Genomic DNA, 21,878 nt, shown 5'->3' on the forward strand with positions numbered 1-21,878 from the left:
AGATTCATTCACCCACGGCCCTGACTTTGGTAAATCATTTCTCATGAAAATCCCTCGAAAGTATGGAATTTTCAAATCTCTAACATATTTTATTAAATCATAAGTTGAGTGCTCGATGTGGTAGCGTTGTTTTTTGAATCAGGACTTAAATATAATCCCATTCCTTGTTTGTATGGTTTCAAATATAACCCTTTACCTATAGCCATTGCTTTCAGAGTAGCATTATGACGTTTGCTTTCTTCTAAATCACGTTTAGCTGATTTGGCTGTATTTACAGCGCGTACAATGGATGCTATACCCCCACTTAAGCTACTTACTGCACTGAGTGCTGCGAAAGCTAGGATTAAAAATGGTAATATCCCACCAACTTTTGGTGGTACTGGTAAAATTACCCGTGGTAATTTTACATTGTTTTTACCACCAGCATCCTTCACATCTTTGCGAGCTGTATTTAAAGCTGATTTGATTGGTCCAATACTTTTACGCATCGATTTCTGAGCATCGAAATAATAAGCTGAACTTATTATTTTTCGCACTGATATTGGTTTTTTCAAGCTATGGCCTTTAATTTTTTTCTTCTTCAAGTTATTTTTTCCAACTCTTCTTTTCATTCCAACCCTTCTACGTTCTTCTTTTCAAATTTTTATTTTTTACAGATAAACCCATACCCAGACTTCTTTTAATTTTCATAGCCTTGTTAACACCCCAGGCAACAGATTTATCACCAAGACTAGCGTCTTTTACATGAAGACGTAGTGCAGCTTGTTTAGCCAGCTTTTTATCAGCTTCATGACGTGCATGCATATTGCTAGGATTTTTAGAATAAGCAATATCATGCTCTTTCTATGCTTTATTAAGTGGATTAATACCAAGATCACCACGAGCAAGTCTTTTAAATAATTTAGTGCCTGGCCCATAATACTGATGTCCTAGTACGTGTAATTCTATTGGCAGTTTATTGATAATACCATTAACAATCCCCCCACCACGCTTAATTTTAGCTGTAATAGTTGGTTAGTTAATGAGTAGCTAATCACTGACTTAAATCATATAAATACTCAATATTTATGACTAATCTTGTAAGTTATGATTTGAATGCCAGCTAGTCAGCATCATCAATCAATATCTCTTGAAATTAAGAAAAAGTTTGCAAAGCTCACTGATGAAATGAACTTGATAGATATTTACAATGATCATGTTAATACTGATATGCCGTATAATGCATTCAGAGACTTAGGTGCAGCATGTTGGAATGATAAAAACAGTGAAAGCCGTAAAAATAACTACACTGAAAAAAAAAATTAACTTGAATCAAGAGAAAAATTCTTGAACGAAGAAAATAATTTTGAAGAGTTTCATTGTCTTGAATCAAAGCAAAAAATTCTTGAACTATGTAAAATTTACTTAAACCAAGAAAAATTTCTTAGTTTAAGAATTTTTCTACATAAATCAAGAAGATGAAATTCTTCAAAGTTATTTACTTGATTCAAGTAAATTTTTTTTTCTGTGTAGCATGGATTTGTGGTGATTGACAAAGATAGTGAATTAAATAATGGTCGCTATAGAAAAGGCTTCGATAGCTTCATAAGTATAAATTAAATGATCACGTATAAAACTGAACAGTTGCATTACGTTTTCAGGCGTGTAAACATGGCATACAAAATAAATATTCCTCAACAAGCTGACATGTTGTGTTGAAAAAACCCTGAAATTCATCAATTGGCATCAACGATCGCACGGACCATGACTAGAGAGCTAGTCATGGTACCGAGAATCGCGCGGACCATGACTAGAGAGCCAGTCATGGTTAAGATCTTCATGAATCATTAACAATCGCAACAACCATGACTAAGGAGCTAGCCATAGTCAAAGTTCTCATTAAGTACTAACAATAGTACTGATTATGACAAAAAAGCCAATCGTAGCTAAGAACTTTATCAGGTACTAACAAAAGCACGGACCATAACGAGAGAGCTAGTAGAAAACAATCCCAATCATAGTGGGAAATTATTCTGAGCCATTATTGGGCCGCTACCCCCGAAACCCCCACGTAGTCCATCGGAGCTAGCGAGCCAATAAATTAACCTAACCAAATCCCCTCCCAAATCACAAGACTGTTTAAAGGAGGCAGCGAGGAGAGCTGCCTCACAGTCCACTTCCATCCACTGAGCGAAGAAGAAGAACAAGAAGAAGAAGAAGAAGAAGAAGCCAATCAAGAATCTACAGTAAGCGAGCAAGGCTTACAATACAGTGCAGTATCTTTGGATATCAAGCGAGCAAACCTTGTATATCCACTACTCAATAATCGGACCAACTCGGATCATCTCAACTACACCAAACGCTGACTGACATCGTTAAATTAGTTCTTTTTAGAACTAAAACTTAAACAGTTCGTTTCAGAACTAACCAACTAAGTCTTCTCAAGACTACTCAAGGCTCTTATTTAAGAGCGTGTGACTAACAAGTCATCTCAGGACTACTACGTAGTCCAAAACCAATCGGTCTTTTTCAAGACCACAAAATAATTGCAGTTGTAAGAAACCTACCCAAGTTTGAGAGAAGGTGCCGGTATTATAACCGAACATGTTGAATTAAATATCTAAAGTTAGTGATGCAATTGAACAAAAATATAAAATTTTGAAAATCGGAAGGGATTTTTCAAAACAAGTAGCAAATGAAGCATTTAAATCTATAGTTTCACCATTAGAAGCTTTAGTCGAAAACTCTAAAGCTATGAAATATGAAATTAAATAAGAGAATTCACAAAATTATTATATCAAGAAGCCTGAAGTGAGTCAATATGAGACGTTACGATGACACCCCTCAAATATCAGCTAAAAATTCTGGTTTAGATCAATCAAGGACAAGCATGATAAATCAAACTATTGTCTCACCATTTCCAGGAATGACAAGCACACCAATAAAAGAGCAAGACTCTTTATCTCAATATCTATCAACATTAAATAGAAGCACAAAAAAAATCCTCGAGGACTAGATACCAGATTTAGAATTCGTAAAAAGGGTCAACAACTATTTTTGGGTGATTCAACAGAGCAGTTTCAGAATAATACTCTGATAGTGAAAAATAAAAGTATTCCGTTAACTTCAGGATTGATTGAGTTATTATTTAAGAGTGATCCTCTAGAGCGTCTGATAAATGATTACGATTTGAAAGTTTATAAAGATCTATTAATTTCAACAAATACACATAGAAAGCATTATGAAGCTGATCAAAATCTTTACACGGAAAAGAGCACCAAGTATGATAAATACATCTCTAAGCTAACTAAATCATTCATAGAAGGTCAAGGGTTACCTAATTTTATGACAGCTTCTAGAAAACGAAAAAATATTTATTATGTTTACTGGGATAATCCTAATGAACTGGTTGATAGGCTTCGCTTACTAACAGTATCTCAGGTTGCTGGTAACACTAGTCACTCAAATGAATAAATTAGGAATACGGTAGACCCTGAAGGCCATCCGTTCAACTTCCCGCTAATTCCATTCCTAGGTGCATAAAACTACACTAATGATGTTTTTGAGCTCTTCGAGCTCAAAAATACAATTCATGTGTTATTTTGAGCTCTTCGAGCTTAAAAGTCTGATAGAAGTATCATAGAACAATATTCTTTAAATTTTCAAACCGCACTAACTTTTCAATAAATGAACCGATTTTCACGCGGTTGGCAGAATTTGATGCAATTTTTTTAGTTTCATGATGAATCTTCAAGTTTGAATAGATAAAACTAGGAAATTTGGAGTAATTCCAAATAAACACTTTTTTTGTTTTTTTTTTTTGTTCATGATATTTCTTGAACGAATTGACCTATTTTGACCGGCTTGACGGTGATCGACGTAATTTTTTCATGCTAATAGCTGATTAGTTTTTGAAATCGATCAGTGCAGCCGTTTAAAAGTTATTCCAAAAAATGTCGGAGTTATGTTAAAAAACACTTGTTTTCAAATCTTTTATTGACGATATCTTTCCGACTAATAAACCGATTTCTACGTTTTTGGCGGCGATCGACGCGATTTTTTAAGCTCTAAAAATTACTTATTATCATTAAAAGCGATCCGAGAAGAAATAACGAAGTTATGTCAAAAAAACACTTTTTTCGATTTTCTTTCGTTCACGATATCTCTCGAACGAATCAACCGATTTTGACCAGATTAGCGACAATCGACGTGGTTTTTCAAGCTTAAGGGCGAATTAGTTTTGGAAGTTGAGCGATAGAGCCGTTTAAAAGATATTTCAAAAAAACCACTTTCAAAAATAATTTTTTTGTTATTTTTTTTTAGTTTTTTCAAGATTTCTTAAAATCTATCGGTCCGAATCAGTTCAAATTCTTAGGGAATCTAAGTTCGAGGGAACTCTTTAAAACGCCATTTAGTTCGTTCCGATCGGTTCAGTCGTTTAAAAGTTATAAACGAGTTACATAGTCACACACACACACACACACACACACACACACACACACACACACACACACACACACACACACACACACACACACACACACACACACACACACACACACACACAGAGAGAGAGAGGCATAGTGATATCCTCGCGGGAATAGTCAGGGAAGCTTCCCAGGACCTCAAAACGTCGAGATCTGATGAAAACTCGATTTTCGAAAAACGGAGTGAAAACAATAACTTCCCGATTTTTGAAAATCTGAGATTTTTAGCGGGAAGTCAAAAATATCTATTTTTGAAGAGTTACGTAAAGCTCAAATTGTTTATTAAAATACCCAACAAAATCATTGGCATTATCATTCATCGGTAAGCTGTTGAAAAGAGTGGATTATAGAAAATGAGTATCAAGGAAGTGAAAACAATAATTGAAATCTCATTATTAATAACACTACTGATGTTATTATACTCACCGGCTATAGAATGTCCTCCAGCTCTTCCGGATTATAGATACTTTCTAAAAGAATTACCAGAATCACAACAAATAAATACGCTTGCATTGATCGGTGGTCATGATTCAGCAACATATAATCCATTAATATTGGCTGCACAAACACAACAGATAAATATATTTGTGTGTTATAACACTCAAATGCTGGTAAACGCATGTTGGATATACGAGTACGTCGAATTGAAAATGTTTTCGCGATACATCATGACTTTATCTACTTAGAAATGATGTTTGGTGATATAGCAAACCAAGTGTGGGAGTTTTTGAAAAGACATCCTCATGAATTCGTAATAATGTTCCTGCAAGAGGAATATTACAGTGAAAAAAGTGCTATGAGTGAATGTGAAATCTTCGAAAATAGATACATTAAAATTTATGATAATCTCTTTGATCAATTTTGGTCAGTAGAAGACACTATCCAAGAATTTCATAGAAAAATTTTACTAGCCCGTGGTAATAACGGTTTTAGGTTATGCGCTGTCAATTTGCTTTGTGATCAATAGAATCTGTGGAAACTAACATCTACCTTTACTTGAACTGCTAAATGGAATGCTATTGCTACTTATCAAGATAAAATCTTTAATGCAAATTCCAATGAGTCATGTTATATCAATTATTTGTCTGCTCATGGTAGTATTATTGGTCTTCATACTATAGCTAATAAGTTTTGGAGTGATATTCCAGAATTTTTAGCAACAGGATTACGACCTGGTATGAATTATCGAATGATCAAATACTTTCGTAATCCAAAAAACACTTCATACATTGTAATGGCTAATGATCCACTACCTCAACTATTGGATAAAATTGTGACTAGCAATTATGATTGATAAACATTAATCATTACTAATTATATATAATAATCACTTTAAAAAATCTAATTAATGTTGAATGAATAACTATTAGTGTAAAGTATATAATGATAGATAAAATAATATTGAAGTTAGTATAAATAGCGACATTCACCAAAGTAGACAAATTTTCACATGCTTATACTAAATAGCTAATGGAAAACGTGTTATAGCTCAAGAGCTTCACAGATTAGCTCGAAGAAATTATTCTCATCGACATATTGACATTCGAGGGATTGATGAAACATGGCAAGCTGATCTGGTTGAAATGATTCCATATTCTGAATTTAATAATGGTTATAAATATTTACTTAAAATAATAGACGTTTTCTCAAATGTTTAGGTAGTCCCTATTAAAAGTAAAAGTGCTGGTGATGTTAGAAATGCAATGAAAAGTGTTATCCAACAACAAGACCGCAAACCTAAAAATCTACATGTTGATAATGGTAAAGAGTTTTATAACAAGGAATTCAAAGATCTTATAAAACAGTTTAATATAAACATGTACTTTACATCCAGCAGCTTAAAAACTTCAATTTGTGAGCGTTTCAAACGAACACTTAAAAATAAAATGTGGCAAGAATTTAAAGCAAGAGGAACTTATAGATGGGTTGACATACTATCTAATTTAGTAAATATTTATAGTAATAACAAACATCAAAATATCAAAATGAAATTTGTGGATGTAACTGCTGAAAATAAGAAACAACTGCTACAAACAATATATAAACCTCTTAAAGTGAAACTTAGCGATATTTTTAAAAATAGCGATATTTTTAAAAAGTATAATAATAGATTTATTGATAAGAGAAATAATATACAACTGCTCATTAGCCTGGGTGGTATTAGACTAACTTACAAAACTATCTTTTAAAATTACTTGGGCCTCTCGGTCCCTTCTCACCTCCCTCTCTAAACAGCATACTTAAATACTTCATACACTCTTGCTCATTCTCTCACTCGCACTCAAGCTACAATATTCTTAAACATCGTGCAGAGTAACTATATTTTGACATCTGGTGACAGCATGCCAGAAATACTAGTCACTCATCTAATCCTTAAATTTACAACCACTCATCCTTACAACTTAAAATAAAAACATTAAAACCGAATACTTTTACTAAAGTAGAAGCATAGAAAATATTTACAACAAAATATTTTTCCTGCTCCTACATGTTTAGTGATCATTCTACGCCAAATCGACGACTTTTGAACCCGATCCCTTCTAAATTTTTTCAAAGTGGGATTCCTTCATTTAATATTTTTCACTTCCCACTAAGAGAATTGAAAATTTTCAAAAATCGGGGAGTTATTGGTTTCACTTTGTTTTTCGAAAATTGAGATCGTCATATCTTTACGTTTCGAGGTTCTGAAAGCTCATTTGACTTTTCCAAAGTGTTGTGTTTAAATAACTTAGCGGAGTGGACCCCATGGCTCTGTTGTCTAGTAATGATACAAGGAATAAGAAAACAGCCAACTGACAGCTCATAATTTACTACGTTACACTTCGTCTATCTCAGCCATCTCTCGACCCTCCAGGATCCCCAATAGGCGCCAGCCGACTTTTATTTCACTGGTATCGGCAAACGGGATACAATAAACTTAATTTTTATGTTTCTAGAAGACCAAGAGCGGCCTCGACGATGACGAAATACCTCGGTGTCGCTCTATTATGCTGGTTATGGAGAGAGGGTCGTGATTCGGTCTCTCAGAGGAAATAATTTCCATACGAAACGGGACTAACCGATATCTCGCTCACTCATCGGTGCTCTCAAGCTAACACTCAACCTTCTAACTCGGAAAAATAAACTAAATCGATATCAACAATATCGCGGAAGCAGTCCGTAACGAACACGACATTAAGACAATGGCTCGGGCCATTCGTCTTCGATAACAGCACGCTTGAGGGACGCCAGCTCCGATACGAAAGAATAACTCAACTCTCAAATCACGATGCTCATTTCACGAGAGCTCTCAACTAATTCTGTTTACGGTACACATCTAACGCTGCCTAGCAGCGACAGTGCGTCCGTCCTCTACGAGGATCTCCACAACACTCTCCTTTAATCTGGTCCCAAGCCGGACTTCCACACAAAACCATTCTTACTCTTTCACTGCTCCAGTCAGACTGCCTCTCACCGTACCCCTACTACATTCATACCACCTGCTACAAGAGCTCAACTCACTTTCACGCTACTCTCAAATACGCATACCCCTACTCTTATTATGTAGGTTTGTCAACCGCAAGCTACCGTAAGCTACCGCATGAGCCTACCAAAACTCCTATACTTCGGGGCGACGACATTTCAATCGCTCCTCCGTGGTAATCTCGCTCCAAGAAGCTGAACCTGAGTTTAGTCATCGGTAACTGACCGGAAGACACGTTACATCAGTCACTTTTTCGCAGTGCAGCTCGACATCCTCGAGACAACTTACTTACTCACACACACTCACGATAGTCCTCAATGCTACGACATTACCGTACTGACACGACATAAACTCACAATATTACTCAAATACACTTCTACTGTAAAGCTACATAAAATGTAACGTTACAAATGAAGAATCCTACGACATATTTGATGAGCGTCTTTCACCAAACGAAGGGATTGGTGTGTTTCGCCAGAAGTTAGCAAACATAGAGGACACCATCGGCAAGCTCGACGGCGAAGTCATCGTAACTGGTGATTTCAACGCTGAATTGGCTAAATGAGGTGCTGACTTTTCTGACGCCAGAGTAAACGAAGTAGCAGACTTTGCAGCAAAACTTGACCTCATAGTGCTGAGCACTGAAACTACTACAACCTTCAGCAGACTGAGGTACAAAGAATCCATCCTAGACATTTCGATGGCAACTCCAAGGATAGCCAACATCATTAAAGACTGGGCTGTATCCGAAGAATACAGTGGTAGTGATCACCATTATGTGACATTCAGCGTTGGTCTGGCACCTGTTCCGGCTCCACAACGAGTCCTTCAACAACGGCAGTGGAACGCCAGAAAGCTTGATCCAGAACTATTGCGAATGTCACTTACGCGGTGATCTACCTTTCAGAATAATCAGACTCCAAGTACCCGCAGTGAGACGGAAAAAACGGTGCTAAATGCGATGAAAGAAATTGCTGCCTCTTGTGACACCTCTATGCTACGGCTGAAAAATTGGGGGTTTCATGGGCCAGCGTACTGGGGGTCAACAGAGATCGCAGAACTTTGCAAAAAATGCTATGAGCAACGAGAGCTGCGAAACGTTCCCTGAACCAAGACTTACATTCGAACGAGTACAAGCAGGCTGAAAAGACATTAAACCGAGCCATCAAAGCAAGTAAAACGAGCTTGTTAAAAACGATCTGTAACGATCTCGATAAGGACATTTGGGCTAAAGCCTACTAAATTGTCGCCAAATGACTTGGAAAGACTTCACCAAAAGTGCTAAAGTTGCCTGCCTTAATGGACAGCATTGTAGCGGAGTTTTTCCCCAAACACCCGCCGTGGGGAAAGAAACACTACGCTCAAAACGGCGAAGCAACACTCTTTACGATCAAGCAACTACAAGACGCGGCTAAGTCTCTGAAGACAGGAAAGGTACCTGGTTCTGAAGGCATTCCGGCATCGATGATCAAGACTTTTGTGATATAGCTCTGGTATACTCAGACATACTCCTGAACACTTACAATGCATGTTTGGCAACTGGCACGTTTCCCACGATCTGAAAGCAGCAGAGATTGGTTCTCTTAGACAAAGGTAAAGGAACCTCCGTAACACCTTCGTCGTTCAGACCACTCTATATGCTGGACATTGTTGGAAAACTGCTCGAGAAACTCATACAAGGGTGACTTCGCAACACCATCGACCGTGTTGGAGGCTTTGCCACTAACCAACATGGCTTCCGGAAAGGTCGTTCAACAGTTAGAGTGATCCAGAAAGTCATGAAGACCGTAACACAAGCATGGTTTAGTAGCCTCAAAGCTCGTAAAGTATGTCCTCCTGACGCTAGACGTTAAAAATACATTTAACAGCGCAAATTGGGGAGATATTTTATACGCTCTGGCGCACAAATTTGACGCGGAGCCAGAAAATCTGGCACTAGTCTACAACTATCTTAACGAAAGAAAGCTAATAGTGAAAACTAATGAAGGCTTACGAGAATACGACATAACAGCTGGCATGCCGAAATTATCCTAGTCCTCGTTTTCTCTCCTAATGGAACGATGCGATCAATTTAATAAGATTTCTAATTCCAACTCTCGTACACGTCACTTATACCGTCTGAATCTATAAAAAAAAAACTATTCTACCAATAATCCAGAGAGGTTATTCAAGAGACGCAAGTTGCTAAGGAAAAAAAATAACCTATTAACTGACCTAACACTAGGAAGCAGCCACTTAATGTACAGCTTTTTCTCGAGGGAGTTTTTCTGGCACCCTATTATTCATTTTAGAAAGTCACCTCGGAAATATAATAAACCAGGTGGCTCACCAGATTTAGGAAATTTTGGTTAAACCAAGCCAGGTTCCTGGAGTCCTCAATAAATTATTACAAGAGTTAGCTTTGTAACTATAAGTTATAATTTGTAGAATCATAAAATAAATTTCGAAGTACATGTGAATTTATTAATCAATAATTCGGTGGGCTTTTACTACGTTGTGCTCTGTATCATATTGAGTCAAGATTATTCAGGATAACATTTAAAAATAATTGATTTATTAAAATTAGTCTAAAATTTAAAGCAATGAAATTGTAACAGGGTGAATTTAGCCTGTATCGATAAGTCATCGGAAATCGATTATAGTTCGACCCAGCACTGGCGCGTCTCGGTCTTCAGAACCTTTGGTAGTTATTAAGAGGAGGAAATTTTGGGAAAGTACACGGGAGTCGGTGAGTACACCGAACAGAAGAGGTTCGACAGCCGACTTAGTCAGTCGCCAAATAAAATAACAAGGTAATTATCTCTTCGCACGTTACATATTGGAACGCAGCGATATATTTAACTGTCTGTAATCTTTCATATTTCATAATTTCTAGATTATGAAATATTTGTTTTTAGATTTGTCAGATTTGTTTTTAGATTCGTCATCAATCTTATAATTTTGACGAATTACTCGATTTTGACCGGGATTTAAATTACTTGATGATTCTTCGTGTGGTTGAAATACATTTGCTTTATTAATTTGTGTTACATTATTCTTATTATCATTATTGTCAGTGATGTTACTTTTACATTGTTTTTGAGCAGTTTTAAGTTTGACATCCACGTAATCATTGTTTTTCCTTTTAAATTTTTTTCCATCAGAAATTGGTATCATTTTGGGAAAATTAGAAATAATGCCACTTTCTAAAATTTGTAAAAGATGTGGACGCATCTGCTCATGATCGTAATGAAATGATTTTATTACTGGCCACTCTCCAAGTGCAAGAGAAGTAGCAAATGCGATTGCATAAACACCACAATCTACATTGTTCGGTTGAAGTTGAACTTCAGGGAATATAGTCTTTGAGTCGAGTGGAAAACCAGGAAAACATCGAGAAAGAAAAACTCGATGTTTTTCATGTATCTCATTAGTTCTATTAGAATCAAAAATGTAAATGTTCTTTGTATCATAATAACTACAAACCCAATGTCCCTTTGATGTGTTACCAAAATTATAATCTCCTTCACAACTGTGTAATATTTGTATGTGAACTTTTTTTGGATTTAAAGGTTCAATGAATTCTGGACATTGAACTTTCCATGATTCTTGAAAGTAGTAGTCGAAATTTGTATGCAATATATATGCAAAAGCATCGATGTGATAGTCAAATAACATTTCTGTCTTATCAATAACGAGAGATAGTTGTTTTTTATTCAAAGAATAAGATTTACAAGTATGATTTAAGGAATTATCCTTTCGAGTATTTAAAAGTTTTGAGTAATTTATAATTTCCCTTGGCTGTGATAATACAGTTGTGTGTGTTGATTGATCAATATTTCTGTATAAACTTTTTTTTATAGGATTTTTATAATTAATTTTTATTGCATCGTTATTATTATTATTACTATTATTAATTTCCTCATTTCTTTTTAACCTTTTGTTTGCAGTATTATTTAAAATAGATTCTGCAAATAATTTCTTAGATAATTTAGAGTGATTCACTTTCGCTTCCTCTGAATTTATAATAGGTTTACAAACAGACTTAGTATTGATATTAGTTTTTCTATCTGAATAAGAATTATTGATAATTCGAGGAAACGTTGTAACGATTCTGTTTTTAAACATTCGTAAAAGATGCAGCCTCATCTGACTATGATCATAACGAAATGATTTTTCTACTGGCCAGTCTCCAAGTGCAAGAGAAGTAGCAAATGCAATTGCATAAACACCACAATCTACGTTGTTTGGTTGGAGTTGAACCTTAGGAAATATAGTTTTTGAGTCGAGTGGGAAATTAGGAAAACATCGAGAAAGAAAGAGTCGATTTTTTTCATATAATTTATTATTTCCCATAGAATCAAAAATATAAATATTGTTTGTATCATAATAGCTACAAACCCAATGAATATTTAAAGCTTTACCAAAATCGTAATCTCCTTCACAACTATGTAATATTTGTATATGATTTTTTTGAATATTCAAAGGTTCAATTAATTCAGGACATTGTACATGCCAGCATTCTCGAACAGCATAACCAAAATTTGAATGTAATACGTATGCAAAATAATCGATATCGTCATCGATTAACATTTCACCATTGCGAATATGAGAAAAATCTAAAGTTTTAGACATTATTAAATAATAAATACTGATATATAAATTATTTAAAAAGTATATATATGAGTAGTTTTCAAAATTTTACTAAAATATAGTGTAATAGCTTGAGATTTTTTATTAAAAACTTTATTTAATTCGGAAATTAACTGCTTACAATAGCAGATTCTGTATATACAACTGCAATTAAATGGTACAAAATTACTATATCGAATTTTTAGACTGTTTACTAATAAAAAATCAACACTAGATAGCTGATTTACAGCAAAAATTATGAGACAACTGCTTTTGAAAAGCAGAAATTTAGCGCTTGACTGCTGAATACAAGCAGAATTTCTTAAAAATTACTGCTAGTTAATAGCAGAAAGCAAACACTCGACTGCTGAAGGACAGCAGATAGTGCTGGACGACTGCTAATTAATAGCAAAAGAATAGTTAGTAACTGCTTTATGAAAGCAGGAATATTAACGATGTCAAATCCTTGGGTAGTTGACCGCAGCAAAGCGCTGAAAAAAAAAAAAATTAGTTACTTAACTCAATTATGAATTGAGAGATTACATTATAATTGTCATAATTTAAGATTATAAATAAAAATTGATGTGTTATTGAACAGTGACAATATTTTATAAGATTGGGGGTACTTACTTGTAGTGTTTTCAACTTACTCTGATGCTTTGCAAGACAAGTCGGATATTGATGACTAAAGAATTAGTAAAAAGTCAAAGAAAATATGATTATTCAACAAAAACAATAAATATCATAAAAATATTGAATATATAACTAACCTTTTAAAATAAGTTAATTTTATAATTAAGTTGACAATAATTAAGAAAAGTATTACGCAAGTGCGATAAAAAATGCCGCAGTAATAGTTTCAAGTAGATATTAAATAATATTGATACATAAACCTGAAAAAGATTTATTAATTTTGACAGAAAGTATATATATAAATTAAAATTTCATTTTTCTTACAGTATCGAGTAATATTAATGAAATTTTATATAAATAAGCCACATATACTCTTTGGTTCGCATTGCTAAACTAAATTAACAATTTGAAGCTTTCCATTCCGTAGAAATTTGAAAAACATTTTAACAATTTTTGTAATCAAGAACATTGTAAATTCAAATTTAATACTTCAATGCTCAATAATTTGATGACAATAATAATAATAATGATGATAAATATTATTATTACTATTATTTTTATCATTAATTTATTGTTACCACAATAATTATTATCAGTATTATCTTCGTTGATATTGTTAGTATTGTTATTATTATTATTATTATCATCATTATTTGTATTATTATCTATTTTTATTATCATATTTTTGTTTATGAATAACACAATTCGTATAAATCATAATTAACATTTGTTTTGAAAAGAATATCGTCGTTTAAAATTTCCGCTCAATTCGACTGAAACGCTACCTACATCTGTACACCGCTCGAACAGAATCACTTAGACTTTGATTACCTGACTTTCACGAAGAAAGTAAAACTAAACAATTTGAGCTCTTTTAAGTAATGGCTCTAGTCAATAAATAAATTCTAATCAGAAGAGAATATATCATTCAAAAAAGTACATATGTAAAATTGTTCGATAGTTCATTCTAGAGATTTTATATTAAAAAAGAAACTTTAACATTTTTTATAATTAAAAAAACTGTTGATTTAAATTTTGTATTTTTCCCGCGGAAATTAAAAGTTCAGAATTAAATTAATTATTGCAGGTATTGCTATACTCATAATATGAAGGGTTGATTGTTGCTCAATTTTAAAGCTCAATTACGAATGAAAAAAACGAATTTGTTTTTCTCATAGTACCAAATAGCAAAAAAAAAAAACTAAATATGAATTAGTTGCATACTCTCTTAGGTTTTGATTGATCAATTAAATCAATTGAAAACTTTACATTTTATATCAATATTAAAAAATTTCTAACATTTTTTTCCATTATAATTATGTTTATTATTATCTTATGACTAGTATCATCGTTATTGATCTCAGTATTGTCGTTATTATTATTTATTATCATTATCATGTCGTTATTAATAAATAGCAGATTGCATGGAACTCATAATTAATCTTAAAATCATAATTAATAGATAGATACATTGGAATTGTATATATTTCCATGCTCATGATATACTTTACCAATCACATTATGGATAGTTTGCAACACAGATTTGATAGATTTTCTACTACATTAAAAAATAGTATTTGTCTACACTCAATTTCAGAAAAACAACTTTTCATATGAGTTCTTTTAGGCTTTACTTCCAACACAGAATCAAAAAATTCTATATTTGACATATGTGAATTCGAATTACGCGCTCGATTAATAAACGTGACTTCTGGAGAAAAAAACTTACTGACTACTCAGAATAAAATCGATAATTATAGCGCGGGGCATTAACGCCCAGGCTAATGTTTTCATAAGTACAGTGGAAACTGTATAAAGTTACGCAGGTTGTCTTTCTTTTCATTACAAAATTTTTTCTTAGTATACTAACTACTTATGGGTGCTAAAGTTTTAGAACCTACGTAAAGTAAGTATAGTTAGTAGATAAAGTTAAGTGCTACCAACTTCGAAATAACAAAATTCGCCCTAAATTTGTAAAATCTCTCGTAGAATCGAAAACAGGCGCAGGCAAAAATTTTCATATTTGAAATATATTAAATAATTGTTCATACCCAATAGTTTTTTATAATATGTGTAAAATCCGTAGATAGAAACTTAATAGAAATAGTGAAAGTGTCAGGTGTCTTGGCAATAATAATGAAATATAGACCCAAATATGTAAGAAGGTTATAATGACATAAGATAAGAGAATAGAGACACGTTGTCTCACGCCATATGTTGGATGTGTACTTGGCGCGAGACACTAACGTGTCTCCGGATCGACCTCGGAAATAGTAATAATAACCTCCACTTACTATTACGAATCTGACTTGAATGATGATTCGGCCTTCGATTGGATTTTATACCTTTGACTTCCGCTGCTTGGCTTCTCCCTTCCGCCTTCTGACTGGAGATTGAAGATCGAAAGTTGAAGGATGAATAGCTTCTTAATTTATAAATGATGGAACACTTCGATTCGGGTTTTTAGTTTATATATTCTGATTAACTGGCCCTATGGGCAAACACGTCTTAATTTACATTTATCACTTATTAACTAATAACAATATAACGTAGTATTGAAAGTATATGAGTTCGTAACCGGAGTAACGACTCCGGCAAACAAAAGTTCGCCGATTATAAATTCACAGAAGAAGAAAATAATTTGAGAGGGGACCAGGTCACCGGAACTGCGGGAATCTCGATTATCGTAAACACGAATCGTGGCTCGAAGAATCACAATCACAGAACTCGGAAATACCGTTGAGGAAATCGAAATGAATAATTAGGGAAAAAATGACTAATTAATTCAATAATTGAAGTCCGCCTATACGTGTCGGGGTATAGGACTCACCCGGGCTTTCAGGCAGAACTGTTACCTTGTAAATAAGCTAGTGAATTATGGCGCTCGCGGCCTTTATCACCTCGGTCGCGATTTGAAAGAGGGGCTACTAATTAAACAATTGGTTCTTTTGATGAGGTGACAATGCGCGGTAATGTGTATTCTTCAGCCACGAGTGAGTTGTCGCGCAGTCCTGGTTGTGGTTCCCTAAATATGCAAGCGCTGCACTTTTCGGCGGGAATGGGAGGCCCTGTATTATATACGGTATGCCGGATATAACACCATTAACTTGAAAATAAAAGTGAAGTCATTACAAAGTGTGGGTCATGTCTGTGAAGATTGGTACGAATCATGTGTGTTAGCTGCAGAAGTATCTGGTTCAGGCACTAGGCTGTTACTTTTGTAGCTGTGTATAATAACGACCCCTCATACAACGGGGTCTTTGTGAGAAGTATTCTGATAGGAGTTAGTAAGAGTTCTGGTTAGCCGTTAGTTAGGCTAGACGATCTTTGTCACACTGCAGTCTTTGTGCAGAATAATTAAATAGTTCTTGTTAGCTGTTAGTTAGGCTTTAGTCTTGAGTGACTATAGTGTGAGTGAGTGAGTGTGATTATTGTTATTGTTAGCAAGTAGCGATATTGTTGATTTTTTTTATTGTTAATAAATATTGGCCAAATTGGGTATTTGCATGATTTTGATATTCATAAACTTTTAATATTTTTACATTCTATATAATTTTTTAAAATTTTTGGAAAAAAATTTTTCGATTTTGTTCTGAAAAATTTTAATAATTTAATAAATAAAAAAAAGCAGATATTTAAATGAATAAGTAGCTCCATCTCGTGTATGTGACGTCATAGTGCTTATTTCATTTGAAATTTTAAGCGCCAATCTCTTGTAAACACGTGGCAGGTGTAAACAATTGTTGTGTTAATTGTGATTGATTAAAAAAAGATCTGGTTGTGTTGTTTATAATAAAATAAAATTATTTAATTACTCGAAATGTCGTCAAAAAATGAGTTTTGTTGGTGTATAGTTCCAACGTGTAGATATACTGGTAAATCGACACCAGAAAAAATTTTTATAAATGTTCCATTAAATTCTGTTAAACGGAAAAATTGGTTAGATGCATGTGGAAATAAAACTCATTATTTATCATCAACTCGGCTTTATTGTTGTGAAGATCATTTTGACGTAAGTATTTATTAAAAATTTATTTTAATGTTTACATAAAATCATAACCTAAATTTGTGATTTTCGTCTCATTGCATGAATTGATGTTGAATTTTATTCATTTTAGCTCAAAGTGGATTTAGAAAATTGGCTGGAATGGACAATCGTTGGTGGTAACAAACGTATGAGGAATAATGTTATACCTCATAAATTTATTGAGCAATCAAAATCATTAAGCATGGGTGATGGAAGTAGAGAGAATCCTCAAGCTACTTCAATGAAAGTTGATGAAGTAGGTACTGAAGCAATGTATCTAAATATTGCCAAGTTACGGCTGAATCAAAACTTAGGAGGTATAATGGACGATTTACATTCTGACCTATCAAATTTCAATACACCAGAAGATTTTCAAAAGAATAAATCCAATGTTTGTGACGATCCTCCTGCCACTGGAGGTCAAAAACTCCATGTTGGTGTCCAAGTAAAAATAAGGAGTTCATACAGAAGTGTAAAAGTTCAATGTAAACCTGTGACTAAAGATCGTTCATTATCTCCAATTGAGCAGTTGGTTGATGATATAAATGCGTATAATTTTATTTCTCAACCAGCTAATAATGATCAATTATTGAATCCTTCACCTAATACTACGAATTTATCTTCTAACACAACGGCTAGTTTATTCCCTACTTCATCAGATAATTTTTTAACATCAAATGGAAGTACAGAAAATGAGTGGAAAAATGCATTTCAACAAGAAGAATTTCAGAAGCGTAATTTAAAGCAAACATTCGAAAGAATTCGGCTGTCACCTCGTAAATACATCGGGATTCCAAGTGATTGCATGGATATTATCGATATTTTACGTATGGCTAATTTAAGTGACATTGATATATTTATTACGTTGAAAAAAATAAGATTGAATGAGAGTTTTGCGATTTTAGCTGATGATTTTGGAATGTCCACTTCTAATATAAGTCGTATCTTTACTAAGACTTTGCCAGTCATGGCAGAATATCTAAAAGACTTTATTATATGGCCTTCATCAGCAAGAATTAAACTTCAGTTGCCAATAAGTTTCCGAAGCCGTTATGCAGCAGTAGAATCAATCATTGATTGTTTAGAAATTGAAATTGAAAAGTCAACAGATCCTGTTAAACAATCATTAACCTGGTCTGAATACAAAAAATGCAATACGGTCAAATATTTAATTTCTTGTACACCTGATGGCATAGTTAATTTTATTTCACCTGGATTCGGTGGTAGAACATCGGATGCTGAAATAGTTTTTCAATCTGGATATTTGGATTGTTTAAAACCAGGCGCTGCTATACTGGCTGATAGAGGCTTCAAACACATAGAAAATTTTGTAGTTGAAAAAAAATGTACATTAATTAGACCACCAACAGTAAGTTATGAGAAGCAACCAAGTCATGATGAAGTGTTAGCAACAAAACGAATCGCGAGTCTCCGTATTCACATTGAAAGATTAATAAGAAGAATACGAGAATTTGAAATTTGCCAACCTCATTCATGTGTAAATATTAATCTTATTCCACAGATGGATAATATAATGACAATCGCCGCAGCTTTAACTAATCTACAAGGACCATTGATCAAAAAAACATAAGTTTTAAAAGTTGTTGTTCAATAAAAATGTAATATTTATATTAAGAATTCAATTTTTGTATTTTTTTTTATTAAATAATTTAATTTATTTCAATGAATTAAATAAACGCTTGAAAATACAATTTTTCCAAAATTTACTTAGGTCTTTTAGTAATTTTTCAACTACTTGTGAATCATAATCGATAATAATAGATTTGAATTGCCGTGTTTCTTCAAAAGTTGGGTCTGCTACGATAAACATTGCTTTTTTTCTTCCTATGAAAAGCATTTGCATCTGCATTTGAATAAAATATTTCATTGCAATTTTATTGTAATTGTCAGTGTCAATATAAGTGCGAAAGCTTTTTTGAGACGTCGGGCATTTAATTTCTACCACGAATTCGTCATCTATTGCATCTGGAGAAACTCCTAAGTACGGGTGATTTTGGGATAAGAAAAAACCACACTTTTGGAATTTGCGCTTCAACTTCTGCTCAACTTGTTGTAAAACTGTAGCTTCCAGCTCTTTACCTCGTTCCATAGCTTTTGTATTGCGTAGTTTTTGACCTCCAACTAGCAACTCTACTAACGTGCCATTAGGTGTATTACAGCGGGATGCTTCATAAGCTTTCGACGCTGTTATTCGTTCATACCGCAATGAAAACCAAAGATCACAATCTGCTTGGTTTTGAGTTTCCTTTTCTATATTATCACACAAGTCAGGAGACATTCGATTTGCACTAAATTGTATAAAATTATCGCATAATGTTCCTCCTAAATTAATAAAGTCCACTAATAAATTGTGTATTGAGAGGCTTTTTTCAGTATTCTCAGAGTTGAAATACTTCAAGATTTGGCTCTGTACGTTATTTTGTTTTGTTCTATTGACAAATTCTTGCAAAGTATTGAAAGACTTAGGTACAGCAGTAATATTTGTCTCAGAATCAAAATCTGTCACTCGAATGAATTTGATTGCTGACCCAACTTGAGATAAAACTGATTTACGCCAGTAACATTCAACATCAGTTGGAGATGGTTCTTCCGATCGTCTGTGTAGCCACATTAAAAACGCGATTGAGTGCTTACATCCACCTAAAAAAGGTATAACAAGAAGTGATTATTGGTTATAATATTATCAAAATATTTATTTTAGCATATTATATAACGTGTGTATTAGATATGAATGTTTATGCAGGAAATTATGAAACAAACAATAACCGCAATGATTTTATTACTTGAATATTGTTAAATTATTTTATTTACCTGACGATGCGGCGCAATCATGACACTGAATCAATAAAATTTCTTCATCAACAATATTTATAACTACAGTCACTCTATATGATTTATTATGTACTCTGTGTTCAGGACAAATAAGACACTTGAGAGTACATTCAGGTCCCTGAAGCTTAATTTGTACATATTCAATGGCTGCATCTCCATATGACTTTCTCCCAGATCTATAATTCAAAATATTAAAATAAATATTATTTATGTAACAGCTAATGAATACTTTATGAACCTGTTGATAAAAAAGCACCGATTTATTTATAACTAATATCTAAATAAACAGCTATATTAAAATATACGAACATGCTAGCTTTTGCTCCTTTCATTTCTGCTGATACAAAATCAGAGTTTGTAGCGAGATAAGTTGCAACCATGAATGCATCAACTCGCGGTAAATTATCAGACCGTGCTTCACTAAAACCAGGATCCACTTTTCGCCAAGGCATTTTTATTAATTCGTTGATAATCACAAACTACACTGTTGAACTGATGCTTCTCAAAAGTCTTAGTATAACAACATTGAAATGTTCATAACCTCCAAACACATTCACTTTAAATTTAAAAAAACATTTCACAAAAATTTATTTCACTTTTAATTATTTTCAACAAAATCTAGCATTAAAAATAGGATGTATAAAACTTAAAATTGAAAAAAACTTAACTTTAAGTTTTTTAGCAATGTAAAATATTATACATGACTTAAATGCTCATTCAAATATACGCGCTACAAATAGCACAATGACGTCACACCAATCACATCACGTTTTACATTATGTGACTTTTATGTAATTTAGGACCACTTTTATTTATTAAATTATTTAAATTTTTAAGAACAAAATCGAAAAATTTTTCTTCCAAAAATTTTAAAAAATTATATAGAATGTAAAAATATCAAAAGTTTATGAATATCAAAATCATGCAAATACCCAATTGTTAATCAAATTTTTATCATTCAACAGCACCTTCCTCCACTCTCTCTAACCCTAAGATAAAATTCTCACCTCTGGACCGGTTCCAGGAACCGCGAAAAAAAATCTGGTGGAGCCCTAATAATTACTCTGGTTGTTGATAATTTTTCTCGTTTTGTTTATTAATTAATTAGGGGCCAATTGGACAGAAAGCAAAACTGTTACAAAATATCTCGTGCCTATAAAATGATAACCAACTCTTGTATTAAATTATTAATACCGAAAATTATTAAGAAGAAATGTAGTTTCTAGGTCATGACTCGTTTGTGAACAAATACTATCTAAGCCATAAACAATAAGCCAAGTCTTAGAAATTATTGTCATAATCTATTTCGAACGTTTGTTTTATAATTTAGAACTTAGAATTGTGATAAGATCTTACTAAACTGGCAAATGGGATAAAGTTGTGATAAGTTTTGATTGAGAAATTAGTTTTGAAAATTTGTATATATAATTTTGTAATTTGGGGGATTTAATTTTCAATGATTGTTCTAAAGATTATGTATTATTATTATTATTTATTGTTTGAAGACCATGAAGTCGTAGCTCCTTGCGGCCTTCCAAAATACATAACATTGAATGTTAAATTAACAAAATTAGTGTATTACAAATATTATTAATACATTTATATACATATAATACATACATCAATACATCACTTCATCATCAAATACAAAAAATATTTTATTAGAGATTGTGATCAAATCTTGCATTCTCTTCACTTAACATATACTCAAAACACGCTTTACGGAAAGCAGGAAAAGTCAATTGTGTGGTGCAATATGAAGGTAACCGATTCCATACTCTAATTGCACATACCAAGAACGATTTGTCATACTTGGTGCTGTGGC

The 21,878-nt window shown here is 33.3% G+C and overlaps 2 protein-coding genes across 16 annotated transcripts in view; both read right to left on the minus strand.

The window, feature by feature from the left end:
* Mp (collagen XV/XVIII-type protein multiplexin) overlaps positions 1-21,878 on the minus strand; it is a 622,917-nt gene that overhangs the window by 484,007 nt on the left and 117,032 nt on the right. The window lies entirely within an intron of this gene.
* Positions 19,046-20,505, minus strand: LOC141527327 (uncharacterized). The gene is made up of 4 exons (XM_074242749.1): positions 20,363-20,505; positions 20,033-20,229; positions 19,144-19,861; positions 19,046-19,064 (listed from the first exon to the last, which is right to left on the minus strand). The coding sequence occupies exons 1-4, from the start codon at positions 20,503-20,505 to the stop codon at positions 19,046-19,048; spliced, it is 1,077 nt and encodes a 358-aa protein (XP_074098850.1).

This window comes from Cotesia typhae, unplaced genomic scaffold (genome assembly GCF_013202065.1).
Source record: "Cotesia typhae breed Kobodo isofemale line unplaced genomic scaffold, CoteBio_Ctyphae contig_4, whole genome shotgun sequence".
NCBI classification, from domain to species: Eukaryota; Metazoa; Arthropoda; class Insecta; order Hymenoptera; family Braconidae; genus Cotesia; species Cotesia typhae.

What these genes read in the sequence shown, in the direction of transcription:
- LOC141527327 (XM_074242749.1), bottom strand. Translation starts at nt 20,505, where the DNA reads ATGCCTTGGCGAAAAGTGGATCCTGGTTTTAGTGAAGCACGGTCTGAT. An exon ending in AAAGGAGCAAAAGCTAGCAT is followed by an intron (nt 20,230 to 20,362) that starts GTTCGTATATTT and finishes TTTGAATTATAG; the next exon opens with ATCTGGGAGAAAGTCATATG. An exon ending in TGATTGCGCCGCATCGTCAG is followed by an intron (nt 19,862 to 20,032) that starts GTAAATAAAATA and finishes TACCTTTTTTAG; the next exon opens with GTGGATGTAAGCACTCAATC.